This window comes from Anguilla rostrata, chromosome 2, assembly GCF_018555375.3.
Source record: "Anguilla rostrata isolate EN2019 chromosome 2, ASM1855537v3, whole genome shotgun sequence".
In the NCBI taxonomy this organism is placed as follows: Eukaryota; Metazoa; Chordata; class Actinopteri; order Anguilliformes; family Anguillidae; genus Anguilla; species Anguilla rostrata.
The window spans coordinates 34,322,577-34,346,381 of record NC_057934.1 but is presented as its reverse complement, the minus strand read 5'-3'; the positions used below and the strand labels follow the sequence as shown (position 1 = coordinate 34,346,381).

The window sequence follows — 23,805 nt, the reverse complement described above, 5'->3', positions numbered from 1 at the left end:
GAGACTGGCTCGCGAGGCTAATTTCTGCCTAATGCTGGCATGCTCTCAGTGGCTGAGTCTGTATATATATAGATACATATTTTTTCTTGATTTCAGTCTGTATTTCAACTCTAACAATTTAAATGTTGTTAAAGTGCACATTCACAGCTTTTATTTAAGGGTATTTTTTATACATTTTGGTTTCACCATGTAGAAATTACAGTGCTTTTTATAAAGTCTTCCCATAGACAGTTATTTTCACAGTTACTGTATGTATTCCTTTCATGGGCACCAGTAATCCATGGCGTAGTATCATTGTAATGTATTGTTACCTGGTTTAGCTGTGTAACTGGGCTGTGTAATGTTGCACAGCAAAGGTCAAACATTAACATGACAGTCAACTGAGATTATGTATGAACTGTTCTACCAAATTATTTATTATTATTTATTATTTATATTATATTATTTATTTTCTCCCTGTCTGGGTGAATTAATTCATCATCTTGCATACAAAACATTATTTTCAAGATAATTGTAATCAATTATGAAATGAAATGTTCATATTCATATACATTACTGTACAATTAGCAGAATATAATACAAAAAGAGGATACTAAATACTGTGCTGCATGCTTAAAAGAGGCAAACAGTCAGGACTAGCTGCAGGTTAAATCAAGGGCAAATTAATTCTTAATTAATATCGTAAATAATGCAGTGCGCTTTGTGCCTTTGATTGTCATGTTTTTTAATCTCCTTAGAGTTAAGAGAATTTAAAAAATATAGGAAGAAAATATGACAAAAACACTGACCTTTTAAAATTTTTGTATGAACACACATGGAGCTGACCTAGAACGTTATATAAATACAATTGCTAATGTAATTAGAACATTTCAAAGCCACAGATGTCAGATATGCCTGGCCTATGGCATACAGACTTGCTGGTAACATCTCCTGCAAGATCATTTCATCATGAAAAGCCTTCTAAGAATGTTCCTAATTTAAATATTGAAACAGATGCATTGAGCGTGGCTACCTTTCCTGATTAAATTAGCATGATTAACCATTCCCAATTAAAATGATGTTTGAACTGGAATACAGCTGAATGACATTCCTGCAGTGTGATTTAAACATAATGTTCTTGGGTCATCCAGGACATGTTTGGTATATTAACCGCAACCTTCTGGGAATGTTCTGGTTACAAAAACGGTATTGGTAGTTAAATAAGGAACTTTTAAGCCATTTAACCCGTTTATCTTTTAACCCATTGACTTTACAAAAAAATATATTATTTGAATTTTTCCTTCTGTAACATGATACTGTTTATTAGTTGGAGATGAGCACAGATTAAACACAAGACATGCATTTCCTAGATCTAGAACAAGATCACGACCAAACTATTGCAGTCCTGATTGTAGTGTGCTCATTAGGTCCTTGAGCTAGTCTCGATTGCGTTTGAAGTGTGCTTTAAATGACTAAACAACTTCAACTATGTGGAAACTGAACTTGAAGTTCAAAACTCCTTGTGCTTCATCCACATTATTTGTCCATTTTGCAAGTTTGTAGGTTCGATTCCCTCATCAAACTGCCACTGTATCCTTGAGCAAGGTGCTTAACCTGAAATGCTTCAGATTCTGTAAAACAGAAAGAAATTGAAAAAAAAAAAAAAAACACAAATTAGTGTAAGCTAATGTAATGTAAAATATCGTATTTTTAAAATAAAGCTTTCAAATAAATAATGATTTGCATTCATTTTAAAAAAATACACTGTATAATGTACTCATCCATGTCTCTGCAATGATTCATAATTTAAAGTATTAATGGGGGGATGAGCCATTCCGTCATTCATTATCATAATTTCCAAGTTCTGTAAAGAGTTATGCAGAGTCTTTGTGCTTGTCACAAAACAATTCTTAGCAGCCTGCTGGCTGTACATAGGGTCCAAGCAGCAAGAATATTAAAATTGTTGTTATTAAAGACCCTGTGCAATCAAAATAATCTTTTTTGCTATATTATATATAAATAATAGAAAATAAATAATATGAAGAATTTGTGCTGTTGAGATTTTACATTACATTACATTACAGGCATTTGGCAGACGCTCTTATCCAGAGCGACGTACAACAAAGTGTATAACCATAACCAGGAACAAGTATGTCGAAAACTCTAGAGAGAAGTACCGGTCCAAGTGCAGGGAACAACCGCATAGTTCAACGTGGACCCTGAAGGTTAAACTGATTAACACTAACACAAACGAGAACAGCAACAGCGTCTAGCAAAATCAAGCATGTAGATGGCATAAGAAGCACTACGAAACAGCACTAGTTAAACCTAGAAGTATGAGATTACGGAGTGGGAGGATGGGAGGTGCAGCCTGAGAGGGAGTCTCAGTCTAGCTAGTGTCAGGTCTCACTGTTCTGATCTCAGGAGGTCATTCACATCGTGGGCCAGAACGACAGGAGACGGTTGAAGGCAGGTGCGAGAGGGAGAGGTGCAGGCGTCCTGAGTAGCAGACGGAGGTCTGTGGCATGTAGGGTTGAATATCTGTGAGGTACCATTTGCAGTAATTTTGTAAAATGTACATTCAACTACTGTTCAAGTGGCTTTTATGTTTTTTATGTCAGTCAGTGTTGTTTTCCATATAGTTCTCCGTGTCCTGCTAGCTAGCCAGTGTTATAATGTGAGTCCATTTAGCGAGTGTCTGTCTAAAGTGAATCTGTGAATATTCATTGCAGAAGAAGCACAAAGCATAATGGTTAAGGAACTGTCTGTGTAACAGAAAGGTTGCAGGGTTGATTGCCAGGTAGGGCACTGTTGCTGCACCCTTGAGCAAAGTACCTCACCTGCATTCCTTCAGTATATGTCCTACTGTATAAATGGATACTGTGTATAAAAATCTGTGTAAGATTATCTGCTGAATGCTTGTAATGTAATGTCCTCCAGCTCCCCTGTTCATAAATATTTGATTTTACATCGAAAGGAACTTTTTTAATTTTCCTGTACATGAATTTGTAAAAGTGTACATATACAGGGTCTTTCGTAAAATGTCTTTCATAGCTGGTAAATGGTTTTGTGATGAAATGTCTTATCACAGCAAGAAACAATGCATGATGCAAGGAGCACGTAATTACATATACAACCACACACCCCCACCCCCTTCTCCTGAGCACCATGTACAGTATACATGCCATTGACAACTTCATATGCACCACCTCTTGAAAACTAAGGAGCCATTGTTAGAGGGAAATGATGTGCATAAATCATTTTCTTTGCTGTGATGATGCTATCAAGCAGAAGGCTTTATTTACATTTCACATCAATTAAAAGGCATGGTCCACGAACGTAATATGGAAATGTTTGACACGACAATCTTCAAAGAAACTACTTGTAGACAAATCCAAACCATATCCGTGACGTAACCAAGGGCCTGACATTATTTAGGGAACAGAAAGTTCATTTTTTTCAGATAACAGTTTCATATAATAGTTTTTACATGGGGCCAAATACACTGTCCAGAAAAATTACAGTGGATATGATAGACTGGTTTACAAGATCAGCGATAGATTAGCTCTTCTGTTCTGTTCTGTTCTGTTCAGTTCAGTTCAGTTCAGTTCAGTTACACGACTTCCCCTAAAAGTCTCAGTGATGATCTTGATAACTTTTTCCAAGGCACTGCGTAAGCATGTATAAAGCAGATATATATTAAAATTAATGAAAAAGATAACGCAGATAAATTAAGCCTGTGGAGTAGAGTTATCGCTGACAGCAGCATTCAGCATGTGCTATTTCGGGACGCGTAGTTTCTCACTCGTGGGACCTAGAGACAAGCAGAGAAAACCTGAATGTGCAGACTTGGAGCTTTTACATGGATGGTACCACATGTTTGCATGTAGACCAAGTAGAAGCATAGATATAATTAAAATTAAAATAATATTTGTATGTACAGTCTTGTATTGTGCAAATAAAAAACATCTGTTACATTTTTAGCTATATTTTTGTCATTTTTTGACATAGAAACAAGAGGGAAAATGTGTAGACTCCAGGCTAGAGAAACATTTACTATGCCGGTCTTCAATGACAAGCGGAGCTGTATGGAAAGGAATCGCTCAACCAATAGAATACAGTCACATAAATGAATGGATAATATGACCAATGGACTTCCTCCTGGTCAGTGACTTTTGTTACTATACAGAACTTGCCAAGGGTTTACCAACAGTTCAAAATACAAAAATGACTGTAGACTTCAAAAGGTTAAAGTGAATTTTTATATCTTTGAATGAGTACAACCCATCAAAAGTGTCACCTAGTATGTGGATACCCTCATCATTCCTGTGGTAAGAATGTATTGGCTAACCAACCAATAGAAACCTTAGGTTGTTATAAACAGGTGGCGACGTGGCTCATCCTGTTGAGGCACTGGTTTAGTCTAGCGTTTGGTGCACTGATTTGGCCCACTATCTGGGATCAAATCCCAATATTGCCAGTGCCAACTGTGCCCTGCAGGCCAACACATGATTGATGGTAGTGACATTCAGATAAAAGCTTTCTGAAATGGCACCTGAGGTGTCATACTTTGACTCATATCTGTGCAAGCTTGGCTTGTGAGTTTGAAAAGAAGCAGCTGGTGATGTCACAGTAAGCACAAATATAAGCCTTGTTTCCACCGCAGGAACTATACCCCGGAACTAGGAACCTTTTGAGGAACTCGGTGCGTTTCCACCGCAGGAACTAGGGTCTAAATTTAGTTCTGGGGGCTTTGTTTTACCCCCCAAAACGTTCCTGCTCGGGGGGTAGTACTTTCCGAAAGTACAGGAACCTTTTGGGTGGAGCTTGCAGCGCTGAACATTTCTGATTGGTCGAGTACTCGTAGCATTTGTGTTGTATTTATTTTCCGCCATTACCCGCCATGTTTGAAAATATGCAGCGGCAAACCAATTTATTTTCATAATAACTTCAAATCAAACTTGTATGTTATGCGGCGCAGTAGCCTACTTTTGGTTATAGCCTGTCAACGTCTTGGAATTATAACGTGTGCTCTTCTGTTCTTTTCTTGCTTTAGTATTCGTTTTATAAAATGCTAAGCATTTGTGCTGGGACAGCATATTACGTAGGCTACCAAAACATTCATTAATTCGGTTGCTGAATATTTTCTTCCGGATTTTCTTTGTTAGCCCGTTGTAATTGACTCAAAACGTTTGATACAGTTATGTGAGGTATGCGGTAGTTCTGCATAATTAACATTGGTGATACAGTAAAAGCAAACTGGAAATCACCTTCCGCACTTTTTATCCGGGTAAAATAACAGGTTAATTCTAGTAATCTTCCCTTTAGCTTTTTCAGACTGCCGTAATTTTACTCAATTTTACTGCCATTTTTCAATTCCACGAAAAGACCAGGAAGACTATGGACTCATTTATGGTGCATGGTTCGCATCTGGAGGGCACACTTCGCTGCTCGGCTAACAGTAACTTCGAAGGAAAGCAAACGGTGGCTGTACCAAATTTACATTTTCACGCAAGTCCGAGTTTTCGTTCTATTCTTGTCATTTTGCGATTAGCCTATATGGAATTGACGACGAGAAAGTAATAAAACAGCAAATTGTTTACAACGTGTGCATGTTTTCTGCTGTTAATTAATGTGTTTGAGACGATATATGAAAATCAATAAATACAAAAGTAACCATATATAGTCATTGTTGGTAACCCGTTGTATATAAGTGGAATAAACCCCTCCGGGCTGTCCCGGTTATTAGAAAATAATGTAGGCTACTTCGGTGGTAGTATGGGGTTACAGAAGAAATCATATGACAGATGGACCGACGACAACGTCAGTGGGCTAATTTGCCTAATCTTCGCGGTACTTTAGACCCCGGTGGAAACGCAGACAACCATTGGCTGAAGGAACGTTTTAGTTCCTGGTAAAGTAGTTCCTGGCACTGAAAGTTCCGGGTAATTTTGGTGGAAACGGCTATAGTCAACATGACTGCACTCAAAATGGGAGACAAAATTCATGGTGACAGAATTTCAAGTTAAAGTTTCTCTGATAAACACTGGACAGATATTAATCGAACAACGATCAAAATGTCATTAATGTGCAAATGTATCCTTGTATCCTCTGTTTAATGCAGATATTTGAAAAACGGAGCTCCTATGGGGTGCACAAGGCTCTCTTCTAAACAGACACTGGATGAAACAATTGAAACAATTGTTGTGCAGAAATCTGAAAGAAGCTGGAGTTATTGTTCTTATTATCATTCTTATTATAATAATTATTCATTTGTACCACATTGTCTCCATTTCTCCGTTATTATTAATAATGACACCTGTAATAGTATGCCTGTGTAAGAGAAAATTCTGGGAGTATTGAGCGTGTGCCAAGAACAGCATATGAATTTCTTTTTTTGAAAAAGCTGTGAGGCACGTTGTTTAAATTGAAATTTGAGAAAACACATGAGTGCATATATATGAGGCCTAGAAATAAACTTAAAGGTAAAATTTTTTAAATGTATCTTTGTTCAGCTGTCTTTTTTTTACACCAAATTCATTGCTCACAATGGGTAATTGAACAAGACTGATAAAGCCTGTTACAGTAACAATTCAGATGCCATCTGCGTAGAAAGATGCTGTAAATTACAGGAATACAGGAAATCTTGACTTAAAGAAGAAAATAGTGTATCTAAAAAGTGTTTCATATAGACTGTTTTTGTGTTACAACCTATGCATTGCAATTCTTCCGTGCCTATTTAGTCAAACCTTCCCATCTCTGTGTTCAATGTAATGTGGTCACATGACCACTGATTGTGAAAGCCAGGCTCCACAGAATGATCAGGCCGCCTGTAACAAAGAGAGGTCATTTCCGAGCGGGAGATGCCAATATCAGGATCTGTTGCTTTTATGTAACAAGCGGTTACATTAATCAATCTCTGCAACCCCGCTCAAACTCCTCCTCAATGTATGAAGGACAAAATGAGGTATTAAGGAATTAGATGTGGATTTTTATTTAAATTAGCATTGTTTTAATCAGGTAATACTAATCAAAAGCCTGCTTTAGGTTCATTAGCAATTTAAAGGTAAGTTTCTGATTGCTGTTTACTACTCAGAGTAAATGTCACGGTTTCTGTGCAGGTAGATCATTTTTCTGTGCCTGCACCGGCTCAGTGGTTAGCATTCCGATTAGCCACTCGGCTAATCGTTATTTTGGTGTGTGGGGACGATTAGTTCGAGCTTGCAGATTAGCCACTCGGCTAATCGTTATTTTTGGTTCCTGTGGGAGGATTGTTCCTGCTTGAACATTCCATGCATTCCTGCAGGGTTACCTCTGATCTGTTTCACCTGTGGGTTGCTCACATCTTCCGCTGATTACCAGCCACACCTGTGGCTGGGTATTTAAAGCGTCAGTAGGCAGTGGAACGGTGCTTGAGTGTAACGTGTTTTGCTCTAGCCAGTTCCCTGTCGTATTCCTGAGCAAGGTGTAAGGAATTTAAGAACAAAGAAATTTAAAAAGAATTCTGACTTCAGTTTGTTTGTTTTTGGAAAAAGGTATTAGGACAGTATAGGTCCAGATTCTGAGGCCGGCGGTTTTAAGGGGTTATTGTGTCACCGTTGGGGCACAAACCTTTCTGCCCTTTACTAACCAGTTTTCCCCCCTGGTTTTAGTTGGCCTCAGAACTACTTCTGTTTGTTTTTGAAAAGACATTTTCTTTTTCTCAGCTTCGGTTCGAAGTTGTTTATTTTTCATTTCTCATTTCCCTGTTCCTTTATTTTCCTTATATACTCCTTCCTCAGTTACCCGTTTAGGGGTTTATTCATTATTTGGGATACGTCCCCTAGGAGTATAGCACCCCCTTCTTATTTCGTCTCACGAGACTCAGTGGTTACTGGAGTGCCCTTTGGTAACTTATAGATCCCCTGTTTGGTCGCGTCTGGTCTTCACCCTTCTCCGCCCTCACAGTAAATGGCAATCATGGTCATCTTCCAGAGCAGAGGTTGTGTTAAATAGAAACATTCCGGTGTCAAAAATGCACTGGAGTTAGGTGCTGCTGGATAGGAAATTGCTAGAGTACAGTCCCACATTTTTGATCTCCAAAGCTTCCTTGCATTCAGAGAGAGGAATGCCCAGCCATGCCACCTGTGGCCTGTTTTGCAAATCCTTCACCCTGGTGCCAACAGAAGCATTCAAGACCATTTTTCATTCGTTCACCAGTCCCTCAGGACTGTGAATCGGAGGTTTCATGTTATGTTCAGAGTAAGGACCCACACGCAGACCAGGGAAATCCAAGAAAACGTCGTCTTTAATCAGTCCGAAGTTCGAAGCCAGGTGATCAGAGAGAGTGCGGTACCGAATCGAGTTTCCAAAAGAATAGTAAAAAGACAGGCAAAAAGTCAAAAACCAGGAGATCAGAAATAGCGAAGGTACAAAGGGGCAGGCGAAAGAAGTCAAAGAAAAGCGAAGGTCGAACAGGAGCAACAAAACAAAGGGAGAGGCAAACCGAAGTCGGCAAGGTGTCCAGGAATCTCAAACAAAGGCTTACAAATAATCGGATAGCATGGAAAAGGGGAGACTGGTTAATGTATTAGTATAGTGATCTAAACTATCAAAAACCCAAAACTAGTGTGTGTTAGTCCATTAGTAATATTCACATGTTAGTATATTAGCGAGGTTAGTACTTTACAATCTATAAGTTAGTAGGGATTAGTAGAAATTAGTAAAACTAGAAATAAGCAGGAAGTAAGGCGAGAATGGAAAGAAGGGGGGAAACCACGAAAACCCGGAACCACCCGAATAGTGAAATCACACAAGTACAGGGGAGTGAAGCAGCTCAGGGAACACAGACACAGAGACAGTACTGGGGAGACAAGTGACCGGAAATACAGACTACAACAGTTTCAAACAGAAGCACGGACGAGGCCCCGGCAGAACCCCAAGCTCTGCCTGTCAGAACTGACCTTAACTCTTCACACATCACACCCATGTGACAGTGGATGCAGGTGCGGGCTTTTACACCTTTCAGAACATCGCTGAATTGTTCAACAGTGTGTTTGTTCTCATGTGGAGGATTTCTTTCTTCCGGGACTTCAGGCTTTAATTCAGCCACCTGCTTTTAAAGATGACAAATGGTACGCACCCTCCCACTGATGGGTTCAGCTCCAGGGCATGTGGGTGAAATTCCTGGGCCCGGGATAAAATTATATTATTATATTATTCCCAGGCCCGCCCGAGACAAATAATATTTATCTAACGTTCACAGACCATCACCCCAATCCCCCCCCTCCCAGGCTCGGGACAGCATACTCGGTTGTCCCACCCCTGAAGTGGGGCCTGCTCAGTTCATTGCTTTGACATCATTGCATCCTGCTATTTTACATGCATGAGAACTGCGTTTATGTAAAGCAATAAGGACTGGTGTACTTTTTACAGAAGTATTGCTGTTGTGTATTCTACCCCAAGCCATTTCCTCTGCTGGTATGCTGGTACTGGTTATTGTCCCACATGACAGCCCAGGAGGTTAAACTATTTTTATTACAGAACATTGACTTTCAGAGCTATTCCAGTATGGCTGCATTGACTCTGACCATCAGTTTTAAGCTTTAAATCAGTCTGCGTTTTCATTCAAGAGTAGGACAAGGTGTGTATTTTTTTTTTTTTTAAATCAAGGTAAAAATGGAAAATTTTTAAAATGGACAGGTAAAACAGTAAATTTTGTCATATAACAGCTCCTAAAACATCAAACATCATATTTGCTTGAAGTTAAAATGTCTTCAAATTATTTGAGGAAATCAGTTTCAGCAGTGATTTGGCTGATTTCCAGCAGTTTTAAACAGGATACTGATGTGTTCCGTCTGGAGAAAAGGTGGTTTTTGTTGAGGGATTATCACATGCCATGACACACCCCTGGAATTGGCTGATCAGTCGGACACAGGGAGATGCAATAACATTTCTCCAGAAAATTTATTTTCTTTAGAGAGAGAGAGCAAATAATAAAGAAATGTTACTGCTCACCCTCACGGGATTCTGGCTTCAAAAATAATCAACTAAAACCACAAAATTAAAATAAACCCAACCCAAAAGACAGCTTTTCAGATCCTAGCGTGGGAAAGAAAAACCCCAGCTCAGACACGTTCTGAGAAAAGAAGCACACTTTTAAAACCTTGAACTGCTTATAAAATGCAGTCCAGGTGCATAAGCCTTGTTATCCAGTAGGCGTGGCCCCAGGTTGCCCAGATTCCCTCTCCCAGACAGAACCCTGCCACAGGCATATTTACAGGAAAAATTTCAGGCTCCCAAAGGGGAAGAATCCAAATGCAGGTCAGAAGGTTCAACCATTGACACAGTTCATGTCCTGTGTGGGAGATCCACTACTGTTCTCAGCAGCTAATTATGTGGCGTACATTTGTATGCGTTTCTGTATCTCTTGTTAGAATTTCTTCCAGAGTTTCTGTAAGTGGATGGCATGCTGGGATATTGAACTACTGAGAATTCTAAGCAAACAAAGGATTCACTAAGGAATGAGCCAGGTCATACATGAAGGAATAAAAATAAACTTATTGAAGTGGTCAGCCTCTGGCTGGACTCACTCATGTTCTATTTGACATTCCTATTGTTCAGATCTGTCAGTAAATCTTTTTCCCTGACACAAACTATATTGGCTCAAGCGTGAATGAACCTGGGGAAAGTCACTCATAAGAGCTGTAGAAATGTTAGATACAAATTTGCGCAATGTTCAACATATCCCCTGACTAGAAAAGCATTTCTCCGTTTACTTGGGAAAGGGTGTCCCTGAAAAATCAACTAGAACCAGAAGTTCCGCTGAAAAGTGTTTCTAGGTAATTGAGTCCCGTCTGTCTACCATGGGCTCGGTGTGATTGGCCGCTGATAAGTGTGTTCAACTGTAGTGTTCCTCACGGTGCGGCTGTCTGCTCTGCGGCACAGAGACCTTGGCACCCACAGAGATCATCCCCACTCAGTCTCTCCTATATGAGACATGTTTCTGTCCGGATAATGAATAGATATGAATGACCGCATCAGCTGCCAGCTGATCTCCCAGCACACGCACTCAAGCGCAAAGGAATTTACAGGCAGGACGTAGCTTGTGCAGAATGAGTGCAATCAGGGGACAGTGTGTCCCCTCGAAATACTCTCTAATACCCAGAGCCTCAGCACATGAATGCTCCAATGGAAAATAAATGAAGCGTTCATGCAGTAGGAAGATTAGTGCTTCAGGATAATAAAAAATCAAAAAATATTTACAAAGAAGTGAACATTTTTGTAAGTGCTGGCCTTTTCTTTCTAAAGTGTAATTCTAGCTTCAGCACATTTAGAAATCTTTTCAAATCAGTCATGCATATTGGATATGTTCTAATAAGTAATGGGAATCGTCCTACATATCCTCATACATAACCTTATTAACCGTATCTTCAACCAAGATAGTTGTGGTGTACACTAATGTGCTCAGTGACAGATTTGAGTGGCCCTCATTTAGCAGAGAGCTTTACTGTGGCCATGTACATCACTCACCTCTGACACATTATGTAGAATTAGTAACATATTATCACATGACCTATTATCTGCATTGTAGACATTTTGTGCAATATCAACAAAATAATTGTCATGTGTTACTTTACATTCATTTAGCAGATGCTCTTGTTCAGTGACTTAAAAAAGAGTATACATTCACCTGATGAATATGGGCAGTGATCTTAATATGGGTCATTATGAATTGCTGCATTTTTTGGTGTATTTGTATTTCTGTAAGCAAGATTGGTAAACATTCTGAATAACATTATTAGGCTGCATTCAGACCAGATCAGGCAACGCAGGGACAAACGGCAGTCCTCCCATTCATTTGAATGGGGGTAGTGCGTTTAGGCTGCGGGAGTGAGGACCGCATGGGGTGCAGCAAAAAAAGGTTCCGGCCGTGTGGGAAGAAATAGAACCAGAATCAACTTTTGCCGTAACGCAACCCGACGTCACGCTGCGGTGGCCAATCACGTAAGCCAGCGATCAGAGCGGAAGACGCCCACGGGAAGAAGAGCCTTGTTTAAATTACCATGTAGCATTCCGCTGTTTACTGAGCAACTGTGAAGATATGGAAGAGAGACTGAAATATAGCTGAAACCGGGCGCTATCCAGGCAGAGTTCATGGACCAAAGGATGATACTCTCCTAGTTGTGTCCTCGCTTGGTTTATTTTGTGTACCCAGCTTCGACGTCTGCGTCTGGCTTGCAGTCTAAGCTGCAAAATAACGATAGCAAGAAGCTTCCGGTTTGTGTCCATTTGTTTGAGTTAGTGGACAGGAAATGGAGGGGGGGTTAAAGTTCACAACATGACGTCACACACATGGGCCATGTAGTGACACGTCCACACCTCCGCACAACCCTGCGGGAAGGTGCCGCATTGCCTGATCTGGTCTGAATGCAGCCTTACTGTTTGGAGGCACAGTAAGTTCAACTGAAAAAAAGGAAGATTAAGTGACAATAATAAATAATAAATAATGGTCGCTTTTGTTTTTTCCACTTCCAGTAAATTCACTGGCATCATGGAATCAGACATCCAGCAATACCACAGGTAAGTATAGTCTTATAACAGTATGGGGTGTAAATGCAAATTAAATTACAGAAATTATAACCAAATATGTATTTATACATTTAATAAAGAGCCACGATTATTGAGAGATACTAAGGTACCGTGAAAATATATGTAAATAGATATTGTAAAAATACATGTATGTCAGAATTTAGTAACTACATTATGAAATAAAAGTGAAGCCTGAGCATTCACAGTCCACAAAGGCAGGCCAGATATCAAACCAGACGTGCGTTAAAGATGACAAACGTTCATGCTGAACTAGGTTTGCGGGGAGCCGGTAATAGTGAGGCAAACAAAGCAAGCATATGAATTTCAGAGGTAGCAAACTAACCAAAATTAAACAGACATAGACAAAGTTCCTAAAGAGGATGTATGTCACAATTGAAACGATTTTATGAAAACATCCTCAGCATTCCCCTTATTGATTATTAAAAGCCAAAACATCAGAGACAAAATTGCCTGTCAGTAATTAACCTTATATCCCTCATCTGACTGGTCGTAATATTTCATCAAATGATTTTTAGAAAATGCTTCATTTTGGATTAAATATACCTTTTAATTAGACTTGCCACGCACACACGCACACACACATATATATAATTAAAAACAACTCAGCTTTTCTGTTCATTTATACATGTATCTAAGCTGCTGATGTTTGTTAATCATGGCATTGTAACTGTATTTGAAAGGTTTGTGCAGTAATATGCAGCCACTTCCACTGCTTTGGGGTAAAACAAATGAAATCACAGAATAGCCTGCAGTTGTTCATTGCATGCCTGTGATTCCACCGGATAGGTCATGCACACAGAAAGGTAGTTTTGTGCACTTGCAGTGATGAAAATATAAATACATATTTAAAAGCACAAGCTACAATGGGAAGACAAAAAACAGAACTCCTCAGTGCAAACCCCACTTTCAAGATAAAAGCTTTAAAGGACATTTCCAATATGAGAATGGATTTAACAGACCTGACAAAACATCTATTTCTCATTTGCGGCTATATTTTCTCCCAGTCATGCCTCCATGCCCCTCAACTGTGTATAACTGCTCTGTCACTCTCTGTTACTGCTCTGTTTTTGTTATTGTCAGTGTTCGTGGGTGTAATGGTGACCTGTGACCACTGCAACATGAGAACAGTGGGGAAATATTCCCTTAAGGACACACTAATTTCCTGTATTATAGATGATTGGATAATATTGCGACCTTTAAGATTGACTTGACGTCCATAATAAGCATCCATAATAAAAATCTGAACTTTTGTAATTGTCTCATGATGTGAGTTAATCATCCATGCAACACCTCGCATCAGGGCCGGATGGGACCGACAGATCCATACAATTGCCAATTGCATCACCCAGGGAATGGAAGGGTTCTGTCAAATAGGGTTCTGTGTTCATCACTATCTAGTGGCCCCTGCTGATTGGACGGGCAGCCACAGATTGTCAAAAGTCTTCCTCAGACTTCACTCTATGCAAGCTTAGCTGCAGTCTACGATGTGAAAAGAAGCCGTTGGCGACCTCATGTGTTTCGTGGAGAACCATGGATGTCTACACTCTCTTGAATTGGCAGTGGTGTATGTGGCTGCTGTTGCAGGTGATTGGCCGTTCCAAATTTTGGTGGGATATATAAGAAAAAATAAGACAATCAACATTAGGTTGGCTTAGGTTGGTCATGAAAGAGGTCAGAAAATTGGGCTGTTAAAACAGTTTTCACGCTAGTTGATCATAGAGATTATATTTTCTTCTATCTGATGTGTGTGCTCTCAAAGAAGACTCAGGCATTATTCAAAATCAGTTATTCAAGTTCACCTGAAATTGGCTCTGTATTCAAAGTCAAACATGAGCATATCACGAATGCTGCACTGCACTGCCTATCTGTAACTTTTAGAATTGATTTTCCCTCATTGGGTTTAAAAGTATTTAATGGTTCAGCACCTGAATAAATTAGTGACTGTCTAACTACCTTTCTGCCAACACTCTCTTCTGCAAATGTGATCCAGCTTACTTTACAAGTGTGGAATATAAATGCAGAGTCTACCTTTTGTTTTTATTCACCAAAGTTGTATAACTCATTACCACTTCACAGGAGATTCTTTATCTGTTAGCAGTTTTAAATATAAACTAAAAAACAAGCTTCTTTATTTTTATTATTGTAACTTCATTTACTTTCATTATTTTTTAATTCTGTTAGATCCTTTATTTTGTGAATCACATTGTGATGCATATTTTGTACAAAGGTGCTATAAAATTTTTTATAAAAGTTATTAAAAACAAATCTTGCTTATTTTCTTTAAATGATACTTTAAATAAATATATGGCCATTGAACCCAAATAGACCTCCTAAATGATCTAACTGTTAGTATTTAACTTAATATGCTACAATTCAGCCTTCAAAAGGCTATTTTACATTGTGTGTCTTTTATCTACAATCATGTACAGAAAATGTATTTAATACATAAAAGCCAATAAGCCTGAGGCAAGAAAATATAAATATGACACTTGTTCAATTCAATGTTCGTGGAACTTATGTACACAGGAAAAATTTCCACCAGGATTGAATAGTATATATTACATTAAGTAAATATTGACTGAAAATTAAATCAGGTTGTGCTTTAATGACAGAATTGGTGTTTAAGCTAGGTGTACTCACATCCTCTTATCAGCTGAAGAGAGGCAGCTGCACTTGTGGCAGAACTGAGTAAAAAAAAAAGAAGTAAGGTTTTTGTTGGTAGCTATAGGTTACATTGACAGACTAAAAGGCATGGCATAATGAAACAGCCCATTCACTGCGCTGTTCCTTTGTATCCAGGTCTGTACTGCAACATGTCGATAGATGGGATCGGCACCTGCTGGCCCAGGAGCAGCGCCGGAGAGATGGTATCGCGGCCATGTCCGGAGGAATTCTACGGAGTCAGATACAACACTACAAGTGAGTGAGGGAACCCGTCTGTGGAGCTGGGCTGCCTGTGGACTGATTATGGGAGACAGAATGAGGTATGAGGTATGAGTCAAACGAGCGCTAATGGAAGAACTATGGTGACATTAGAAAACTCAGCAGCACCAACATTTAATCGGCTTATGTCGTGGGAGGGTGTCCTGCTTTACATCTGTCCACCACTGCATAGTACAACCTGGTCCTCAGCAGATCAAAAACTGTGAACTGTGGGTGGGTGTAGGGTAGGGTTGGGGTGGGGTTGAGTGTGTGCGTGTGTGTGTGTGTGCGCGCGCTTGGGGGGGGGGGGGTTCAGAATTAAATCAGTTTCAGAATTAAATGCAGTTACCTCTGCACCTGCACTGAAAAACTCCCATAGTCCTCTGTGAGTACACTCAGCTCAGAACTGGTGACAGGTCCCGGTGGTGGAATCCCTTGTCTTCCTTCCAGATCCATTACTGCTGGTGCAGATTAGTAGGCAACAACAAGGTGTCCCTGTCTCCCTGATAAGCAAGGTGGTTCACATTCCCAGAAGACTGCCTGCATTCCTCACTTGCTGCACAAATGACTGATTGTGGAGACTCCTGTCTAGCAAATTGATCTGGGTGGCCATTTAGAGAAAAAGCATCTCTGGGTGACCAGAGTGCAGGAGGTCAAAACATCTTTCTTTCTCAGCAAATCTATAATGGCTCTCCTGCAGGGCCGGCTGCAATTAGAGATTGTGGTTGTGGCTGTGTGTGGGTGTGTGTGTGTGTGTGTGTGTATCTGTGTGTGAGTGCAAGCATACTTACGTTCATGTTTTTTTCTTGTTTTTTGTGGGAAAATAATACAGTTTGGATTGAACATTAAAAGTTGAAATATTAAGTTATTTTAGAGGTGTTATTCCCATAAAGAGTGCTCCTGGTGACAAATAAATCAGTGAGTAAGTGTCTATCCTGCAAGAAAGGTTAGGGATATTCATCTGAAAACACAAGTTCTGCCCTTAGTTTCGAGTGATTTCAAAGGGAAGCGCTGTCTTGATTCTTAAGGTGTACACTCACAGTTTTGTAAAGTAAACGGAGGAAACGACAATGACATGGCATGTGGAATCATAGGCATCTATTCATAAGAATTTTGTAATAATGCATCTATTACATAAGAATTTGAAGGAATAGAAAAGTCCAAAATAAAGAAAATATTGTCCTCTTCAGGGAATGAAGTGATAGATCCCAAGAGGACAGTTTATTTTTGCTTTATGCCACCATAGCAGAGATGGTAAAGCGGACACGTTATAAGAAACATCTGTAATAATCTTCCATGCACATTAAAAAACTGTCTGGGCCAACTGAAAACTTCACACTAAAACATAAATAATATTAAAAACTAGAGAAAGTGAACTATCACTTCAAGAACAGTTACATCTGGACTTTGACTGGTTCATGATGTTGACACAACAGTCACTGGTGTAGATAACAGTTCAGATTAGATTAATATCCTACAGGAAGCTCACAAAACCATTTTCAGCACTCGAACATCCAGCATCATTTCTTAAAAAGCACATTGAAAACAAATGCATTAATTAATATAGAAGGTCAGTATCTGCTATATTAATCCCTCAATATCATTTCCAATCATTTCCTTAAATGTAAAGAATTGCAGAATTGTGAGCTTGTGGTTAAGTTCTTGCTTCAATGGAAATATAGGGATGTGTAGGGGTATAGTATGGAAAACATGAGCAATGGGAATTACACTGGAGAACGGTATCTGCTGAGTCATGAATAATATATGCTTTTTTGGCCTGCTGATACAGCTGACACATAACAAGCAGACGTATTTATACACAGTGCTGTGCGCATGGTATGTGTTATTATTATTTTTGCCCACAAGCTGTGCTGTTCATGAAAAATATATAAATCAATCCAAGACTACACTTACTGTAGAGATATTTCTCCCATGTCCACGTGGAGTTGATACATTTAATCATCCAATCCACTCCATTTAATCTCTTAACCGGGCAGGTCAGCTGAAAACTCAACCCGAGTTAGGGTAGTGGCTGGAGAATCCAAAGGAACTGTATTATGTAGCCGAAACAAATTAAATATACAGTAGATGCACTTGCAGTTTGGCTACTTTGGTTAATAGCGAATGCTCTTTTGAAAATGTGATCTACTATGGGATCTTTAATGGCTACAGTGAGTCAGGACCTAACCATTTTATTTCTCACTGGTACTGACCTTTACGCAATAGAAACCTTCCAATTTTCTTGGATGAGCTGTGCCAGGATGCAGCACCCCTTTTGTACTTGCACAATTTAAGTCTTTAAGATTTGTAAGAAACACTGAGACGCTATTGTGTAATTAAATGTTTGTTTTCATGCCGTACTGTTAAATGTAAACACCGGGAGTTACCCAGAAGTAAATTAGTCATAATGATTATTGCAGGGGAAAAATAATTATTACTATTAACACCCAAAGAATATTGACCAAACATCCCATGGGTATGTATTAGATGTGCAGTCTCTGATAGGGCTCAATACGCACCGCAGGCCCATGGAGCCACTGTGGCGAGCCAGACATCTTGCTGTCAGCAAGCTTGACATTATCATCATCTGTGAAGTCGGCGCTGCAGGATCTGCAGTATTACTGGTCCTCTGGCTGCAATAAATCTCATTTAAAAGCAGCCGCTCTTTCAAAAAAGACTTCATTATAGCTCTAGCAAAAAACCCTGCAGTCCCGGTGACAGATCCCGTAAATGTCTCTGCTGTGCAGTTCCACGGTTATTTTAGGTGTATATTTTTCCTTTCTCGAGAAAACTCTTTCATATATTTAGATATAAATATAAAATACAGGCCACACCTTCCAAAGAGTCCCAGAAGATTCCATCTCTAACTGCTGATGAGGAGTAGGTTTTCTGATTCCTCTGAAGGCCTGACACGCCCATGTCCAGGGAACTGTGCTGGACCTGACTGGCAGGTTTAGCACCTTTGGTGGTGAGAACTGGGCAATGACAAAGGGAGGCAGAAAGTGATGCATTTGGGTAGAGAAACAAGTCAACACTTTTTATATGTCGCAGGTGTCAGATGGATGTGCCATCCCTCTTTTTCAGTATGTAGCAGCCTGAATCGAGGTTAATATGTCCTTGATATAGCGGGTGCCTCTGTCAATGTACAGTAGTATCTAGTGATGAACACTAAAAACCTGGAAGGATACCAACACTTCTTTGGAAAGGCAACAGATGTGTTTGTATCGATGTGAACATGAGGGGTTAGGAATAAATAGCACTGAATGTCCTTTGACAGTTTTGTTGAGAGTCTCCCTATCACTTAGCAAGGGGTTAATGGGGCCACTCACAACCTGGATCTTTTCCTGAAGGGAACCTCTTGATGTTGAAAGGCAAGTTAATTGCGCACCACTCAAAGGTAAAGTTGCCCTTGTGACAGTGTTGTGGGAATAGGCCCAAGTTTATTTTGACTGATGGTTCTGCATTCAGAACATTGCCTTCATTGCATTGTGTGCGAATGAGCAGTATAAAAATATCCCCTGCAACTATATTTAGTCTTGCCAGGACCATCTGTGTTAGCACCTAGCTCCAGGAAATGGATGTCTATAACTGGATGACCTAGATCAGCTGATCAGAGCCAGGGCCATGACATATCTGATGATAAAGTCTTTGCAAATGTATAACTCCATTGCTTTATTATTATTAAATTACTTCTGTGATAAATTTTAACTCAGGAAAATCTAATATGTGGGTTTCCACCAGGTATTAATAAACTTGGAAATGGAGTGATAATTAACATTATGTTGTATTATATTGGATGAGAGTGTCTGCTAAATAAATGTAGTGTAATGTAATCTAACTATTGCAACCTTTCACCCACTGATGGGATTTTCAGATAGCATTAACTTTCGTAGTCCTACAAGTGAAGACTGGTAAAACAGTAGTGTGCTTGGAGGTAAGTTACTGTAATAAAAATACAAGGTGGAAGAAAGCATGACAATGAATATAATAGATTATATTTATTTTGTGTATGTATTATAACTATAGAATGTACATTTCTCCTTTTAGTTTTAATCGTGTTTGGTGGATTTATGTGATTTTAATGTTCATAATAAAATGACATTATGATTTATATGAGTAACACTACAATTGGGCTTAATGAAATGCAATTTGACTAAAATGGTTTATTGAAATTTGTATACACTTAACCATGCCATTTTCCAATTTGTGATGTGCAGCTTCTGGAAAATCTTGGAATTTGTATTAGCAAACATTTTGTACAATTCAACTTTGTAATGAACACAAAATACATTGACTGCACCAACTAAAAACACTGAAATTAAACCAGGCAAGGATTGCAAATTTCTTGCAAACGCAACGTCTGAGGGCTTATCTATTTTTACTTTGGAATGACAAGAGTAATGCCCAGATGGATCAGAGCACAGGAGGTCATTTCAAAGGCCCTACAGTCTTCTAAATGAACCAGTGTACACACACTGGAAAACATAGAAACTGTGTGCTTTATATTTGATATATATATTGTTTATCTCTGCAGTGATGTACAATGCTGTTGATGTAATAGAGTCCAGTAATCTGTTGCTTAACATCTAAAAGTATACACGAGAATCTGAGGGTACATCAATAAAAATGGTGATAAATGCAGAAATTGAAAATGTAATTTGAAAGTGTTTTTCACTAAAAGTCCCAAATTAGTGGGAGAACTACAAGGATGATTAATGATTAACTCCTAACATTGCTGTACTTTCTTAACCGTAACCTTAGGTCTTCTTTTAGAAATCCAGTTCATCAGTAGTGCATTCATCAGTCTCGACCTGAATCTGCTTTGGTGGAGCGCCATGGTGCTCTGAACACAGGGAAGTTTCCCATTCAAAAGAGTGAAGGAAAATAGAGTAAGTGGCCAGCCTAGACGGTTAGGGTTAATATTACCCTGACAGGGTTGTAGAGAACTACAGAAACAGGGACAGAGGATTTGAGGTACGGTCTGCTGCCAGGCTACCGTGAGGTTCACAGCGTCTGTCCTACACTGTGAGTGTGCCCAGATCCGGTGCTCGTCTTTTCTCCCTCGTGCTCTCTCTCTCTCTCAGCAAGGGATCACAGGGAAAGCCCAAAGGACTATAGCTGTTTGGTACAGGCTAATTCTCTTTCACAGTCCAAGTGCTCATCTGGTACCTGTCATGTTTGCATTCCAGAGTATTATCTAAACCTGCTATCTGATATACTCAAGAGGGGAACCGTAGCTTCTGCCAAGATACTGAAAAGGGATCAGCACGATAATCATGCAACCATCCCCCCGAGGAGCTGTACAGTGATCTAAAAAGCCCCTGTGCGACTTTACCATCCTTGCCTGGCAGGATGCTGCATTCATATTCACCCATATTCCCTGTTAATTCCTTAATGATAAACACTCACACCACAATTCATATCAAGCCACTCTGTGTCCTGCCGATGGGGGCTGTGATGCAGCACACATCCAATGCTTACCCGTCCGTCAGCAACTGCTGCGTGGGAGGTTCAAAATGTAATGACTCATCCATGTGTGGAACTCAAGTAATTGACAGCAGAGAGGAAAGACATGTGACCATAGGAGGTGATACGACCACATTTGGAACCAGGCATTCGTGAAGTTCTTAATTAACTGTGCCTTTACAACGCCTGACAATACTAATAAAAGTTGGTAGGATGAGCTGGACTTCAGGGTCTTAAGAACAGGGGAAAAAAAGACCAAGACACTGGTTTATGCTACAACTGCTGCAGATCAAAAATCACAAAGAATTGACGATGGCCAATTAAACTGCTCAATAATAAACACAAATACACATAGGGCATAAAGAATGAGAGAAAATGCCCATCAAAGCACATCATTCTTAATATACATTGAGAGAGGTCTTGTCAAGTTTAGCAACATGTGCGACACAACGTAACAAATTCCTTTTGCCTCAGAGGAAGGTGTGTATGCTTCGTTAAGTGTTAAGGAATAAATATCTGGAAGTGGTTGCCTTTGGAGTTTTTGGAAATTGCCTTTGAACAAGTCAAATTAATTAGGCACCACATTCGCAGAATGACAAAAGGCATGTTTTTAACTCAAGTTGCCTTCTGATTGGTTGGCTTTGGTCTAGACAGCATTCACAAGTATTGCTAATGCTAGGCTGTCTATCCTATCTTATCAGTGACTTGTTCATCTACTTCGACTGTCTGATTCACAGCATGGTTTGTTTATTATAGTAATGAGTGAAAAAATCGTTATTGGTCAGAGAGCGGAAACTTTCTGGTTTGACGGCAGTGATGACAGTGTGCTCAAGGTCACAAGGAACTCTGATTGTTGCTCATAACATCCCCCTTGTTGCCCATTCATTTCACTGGCTGTCTCAGAGCCGCAGTCCTGAAATGCTCCTATGTTCTGTTTTTTTGTGGGTTGTTTTTGTTTGTTTTAACCAGACAACATAACACTGCAGACAGGGCCGGCTTATGCAATCAACCCCCCAAACCCCCCCCACCCCGCACATGATCCAAAAAATATTACGGCCAACGAGATGGATTATGGGCTTAGACATCTGTGCAGCAGAGTATTTCTGCCCCACGTGTAAGTCGTCCTATCACAGCGTAGATTCTCCGCAGGTCAACCTACCACATGGCAGATTCCCACAGTGGCAAGGCATTATGGTGGACCTAAATAACAACCTAATTATAGTTATGATTCCTGATTGGTATTGATCAGGGGCAGAGGTAGCAGCTGCTCTCCCCCACACCAGTGGCCTATTAATACAGACGGCTCTAGCAAGCAGATGGACTTGATGCAGTAATCCACACTGTAGCCTGTCACATATTAACATGCAATATATTGGCAATAAACTGGACATGGTGTAAGCTATGGCTGGTAGTGATATGCTACAAACATTATTCTACACATGTGGCACCTGAAGGGACAGAGGAAGTGTCCAGGGGATCCCATAGAGGCCAGACATTTCCACAGACATAACAATCTGAATTGGAATAAGGTTCGCACCCTTGTGAATAAAGCCCAGTACAATATTTTATAAGGCTTCAGACCTTAAACACATAGAAAGGAGCAACAGCTCACAATATCATCACTGATGAAATAACTTATTCAGGTCCCTGTAATAAAAGACTAATAGACCATTTAGTTTTGGCTTTTTAAGTCAGTGGGAAACTGACACCACAGAGACTTTTATATTGCTTAATTATATTAATTTCATGTTCATATTCATGTTAATCTTACTCCCAAAGCCAGGCCATACTGAATGAAGATAAAGTGAATGGGCTTTGTTGTTTAGCAGCATAAAACATAATGTATGAATAGTGCTTTCTGAATGAAGCACTTAAAAAAATTATTATTATTATTATTATTATTATTATTATACAAATTAATTCTCTCTGAGTTGTGCTATGGAAGCTATTTTTACTTAATGAAAAATTTCACACGGCAGAGAATCTTACTATTTTCACTTCACTGCTTAGGGAGGCATCAGGACCCGACTCATTACATTTGCTATTCATTTACAATTATTTGAATTTACTTTGCAGGATCCACTGGGTTTTTCAAAAGACATGCTTTCATCCCAAAACTTGGGAAATATTTTGCCTGTGAGGCATTCTTAGGCTGTTTTTTTTGTTTTATTTCTGGATAGTATCACATATTCCTGCTTCTGCTCACTCAATGTGCCCTAGAATGCTTCCTTCCCACAGATTTGTGGTTAAATGCATTGTTCAGACTATTTTTTCTGCATTTCTTGAAAATTGATTCATCCCTGAAACCCTAGAGGTACTATAGAGGACACTGAACGGTGCAAATAAAAATGAAAGTACAGCATTTCTCACGGAATGTCAGTGTGACACTTCCTATCAAGAGTTCTCAACTCTACTCACCCCAACCATTCTCCAAAAGCAAAGTGGCCACATTTCAGCCATATCACTAGATTTAATCAAATGCATTTAGCTAGTTTAAGTGCTTATGCAATGCAATTTAAAGTAGTTTCATATTCAATCATACAGGCCTTACACTTTATTTAAGACCGGAAAATAAATAGGCATGAAAATGGTGGTGTCCTGGCAGAAGGCCAGAGCTTTGACTATGTACACCAAATCAATTCGATTAGTTGCTTATGCTGTTATCTATATGGTGTTTTGATATGTTTTCATATCTGTGAAATATCAACAACCTCACTTGCATGGCTGCAGGTACAGGTCTGTCATTAACAAAATACCTTGCTGGAGGAAAATGAAACCATTTTTTAAAACTACACAAGCAATGAAATCACAATACAGAAATTTTGGGTAGATGCAATCAAATGCACT

At 39.5% G+C, this 23,805-nt stretch overlaps 1 protein-coding gene across 3 annotated transcripts in view; it reads left to right on the top strand.

Annotated features, from left to right (window-relative positions):
* The window catches only part of LOC135247848 (corticotropin-releasing factor receptor 1), a 113,191-nt gene that overhangs the window by 40,678 nt on the left and 48,708 nt on the right, over window positions 1-23,805 (top strand). For 2 of the 3 annotated variants that reach the window (XM_064321760.1, XM_064321759.1), the window contains 2 exons: window positions 12,496-12,540; window positions 15,370-15,489. In XM_064321760.1, coding sequence (XP_064177830.1) covers window positions 12,496-12,540; window positions 15,370-15,489 — 165 coding nt within the window. Of the gene's footprint in view, window positions 1-7,089; window positions 7,447-12,495; window positions 12,541-15,369; window positions 15,490-23,805 lie in introns of those variants that run through there. The other variant, XM_064321762.1, reaches the window with a different exon arrangement.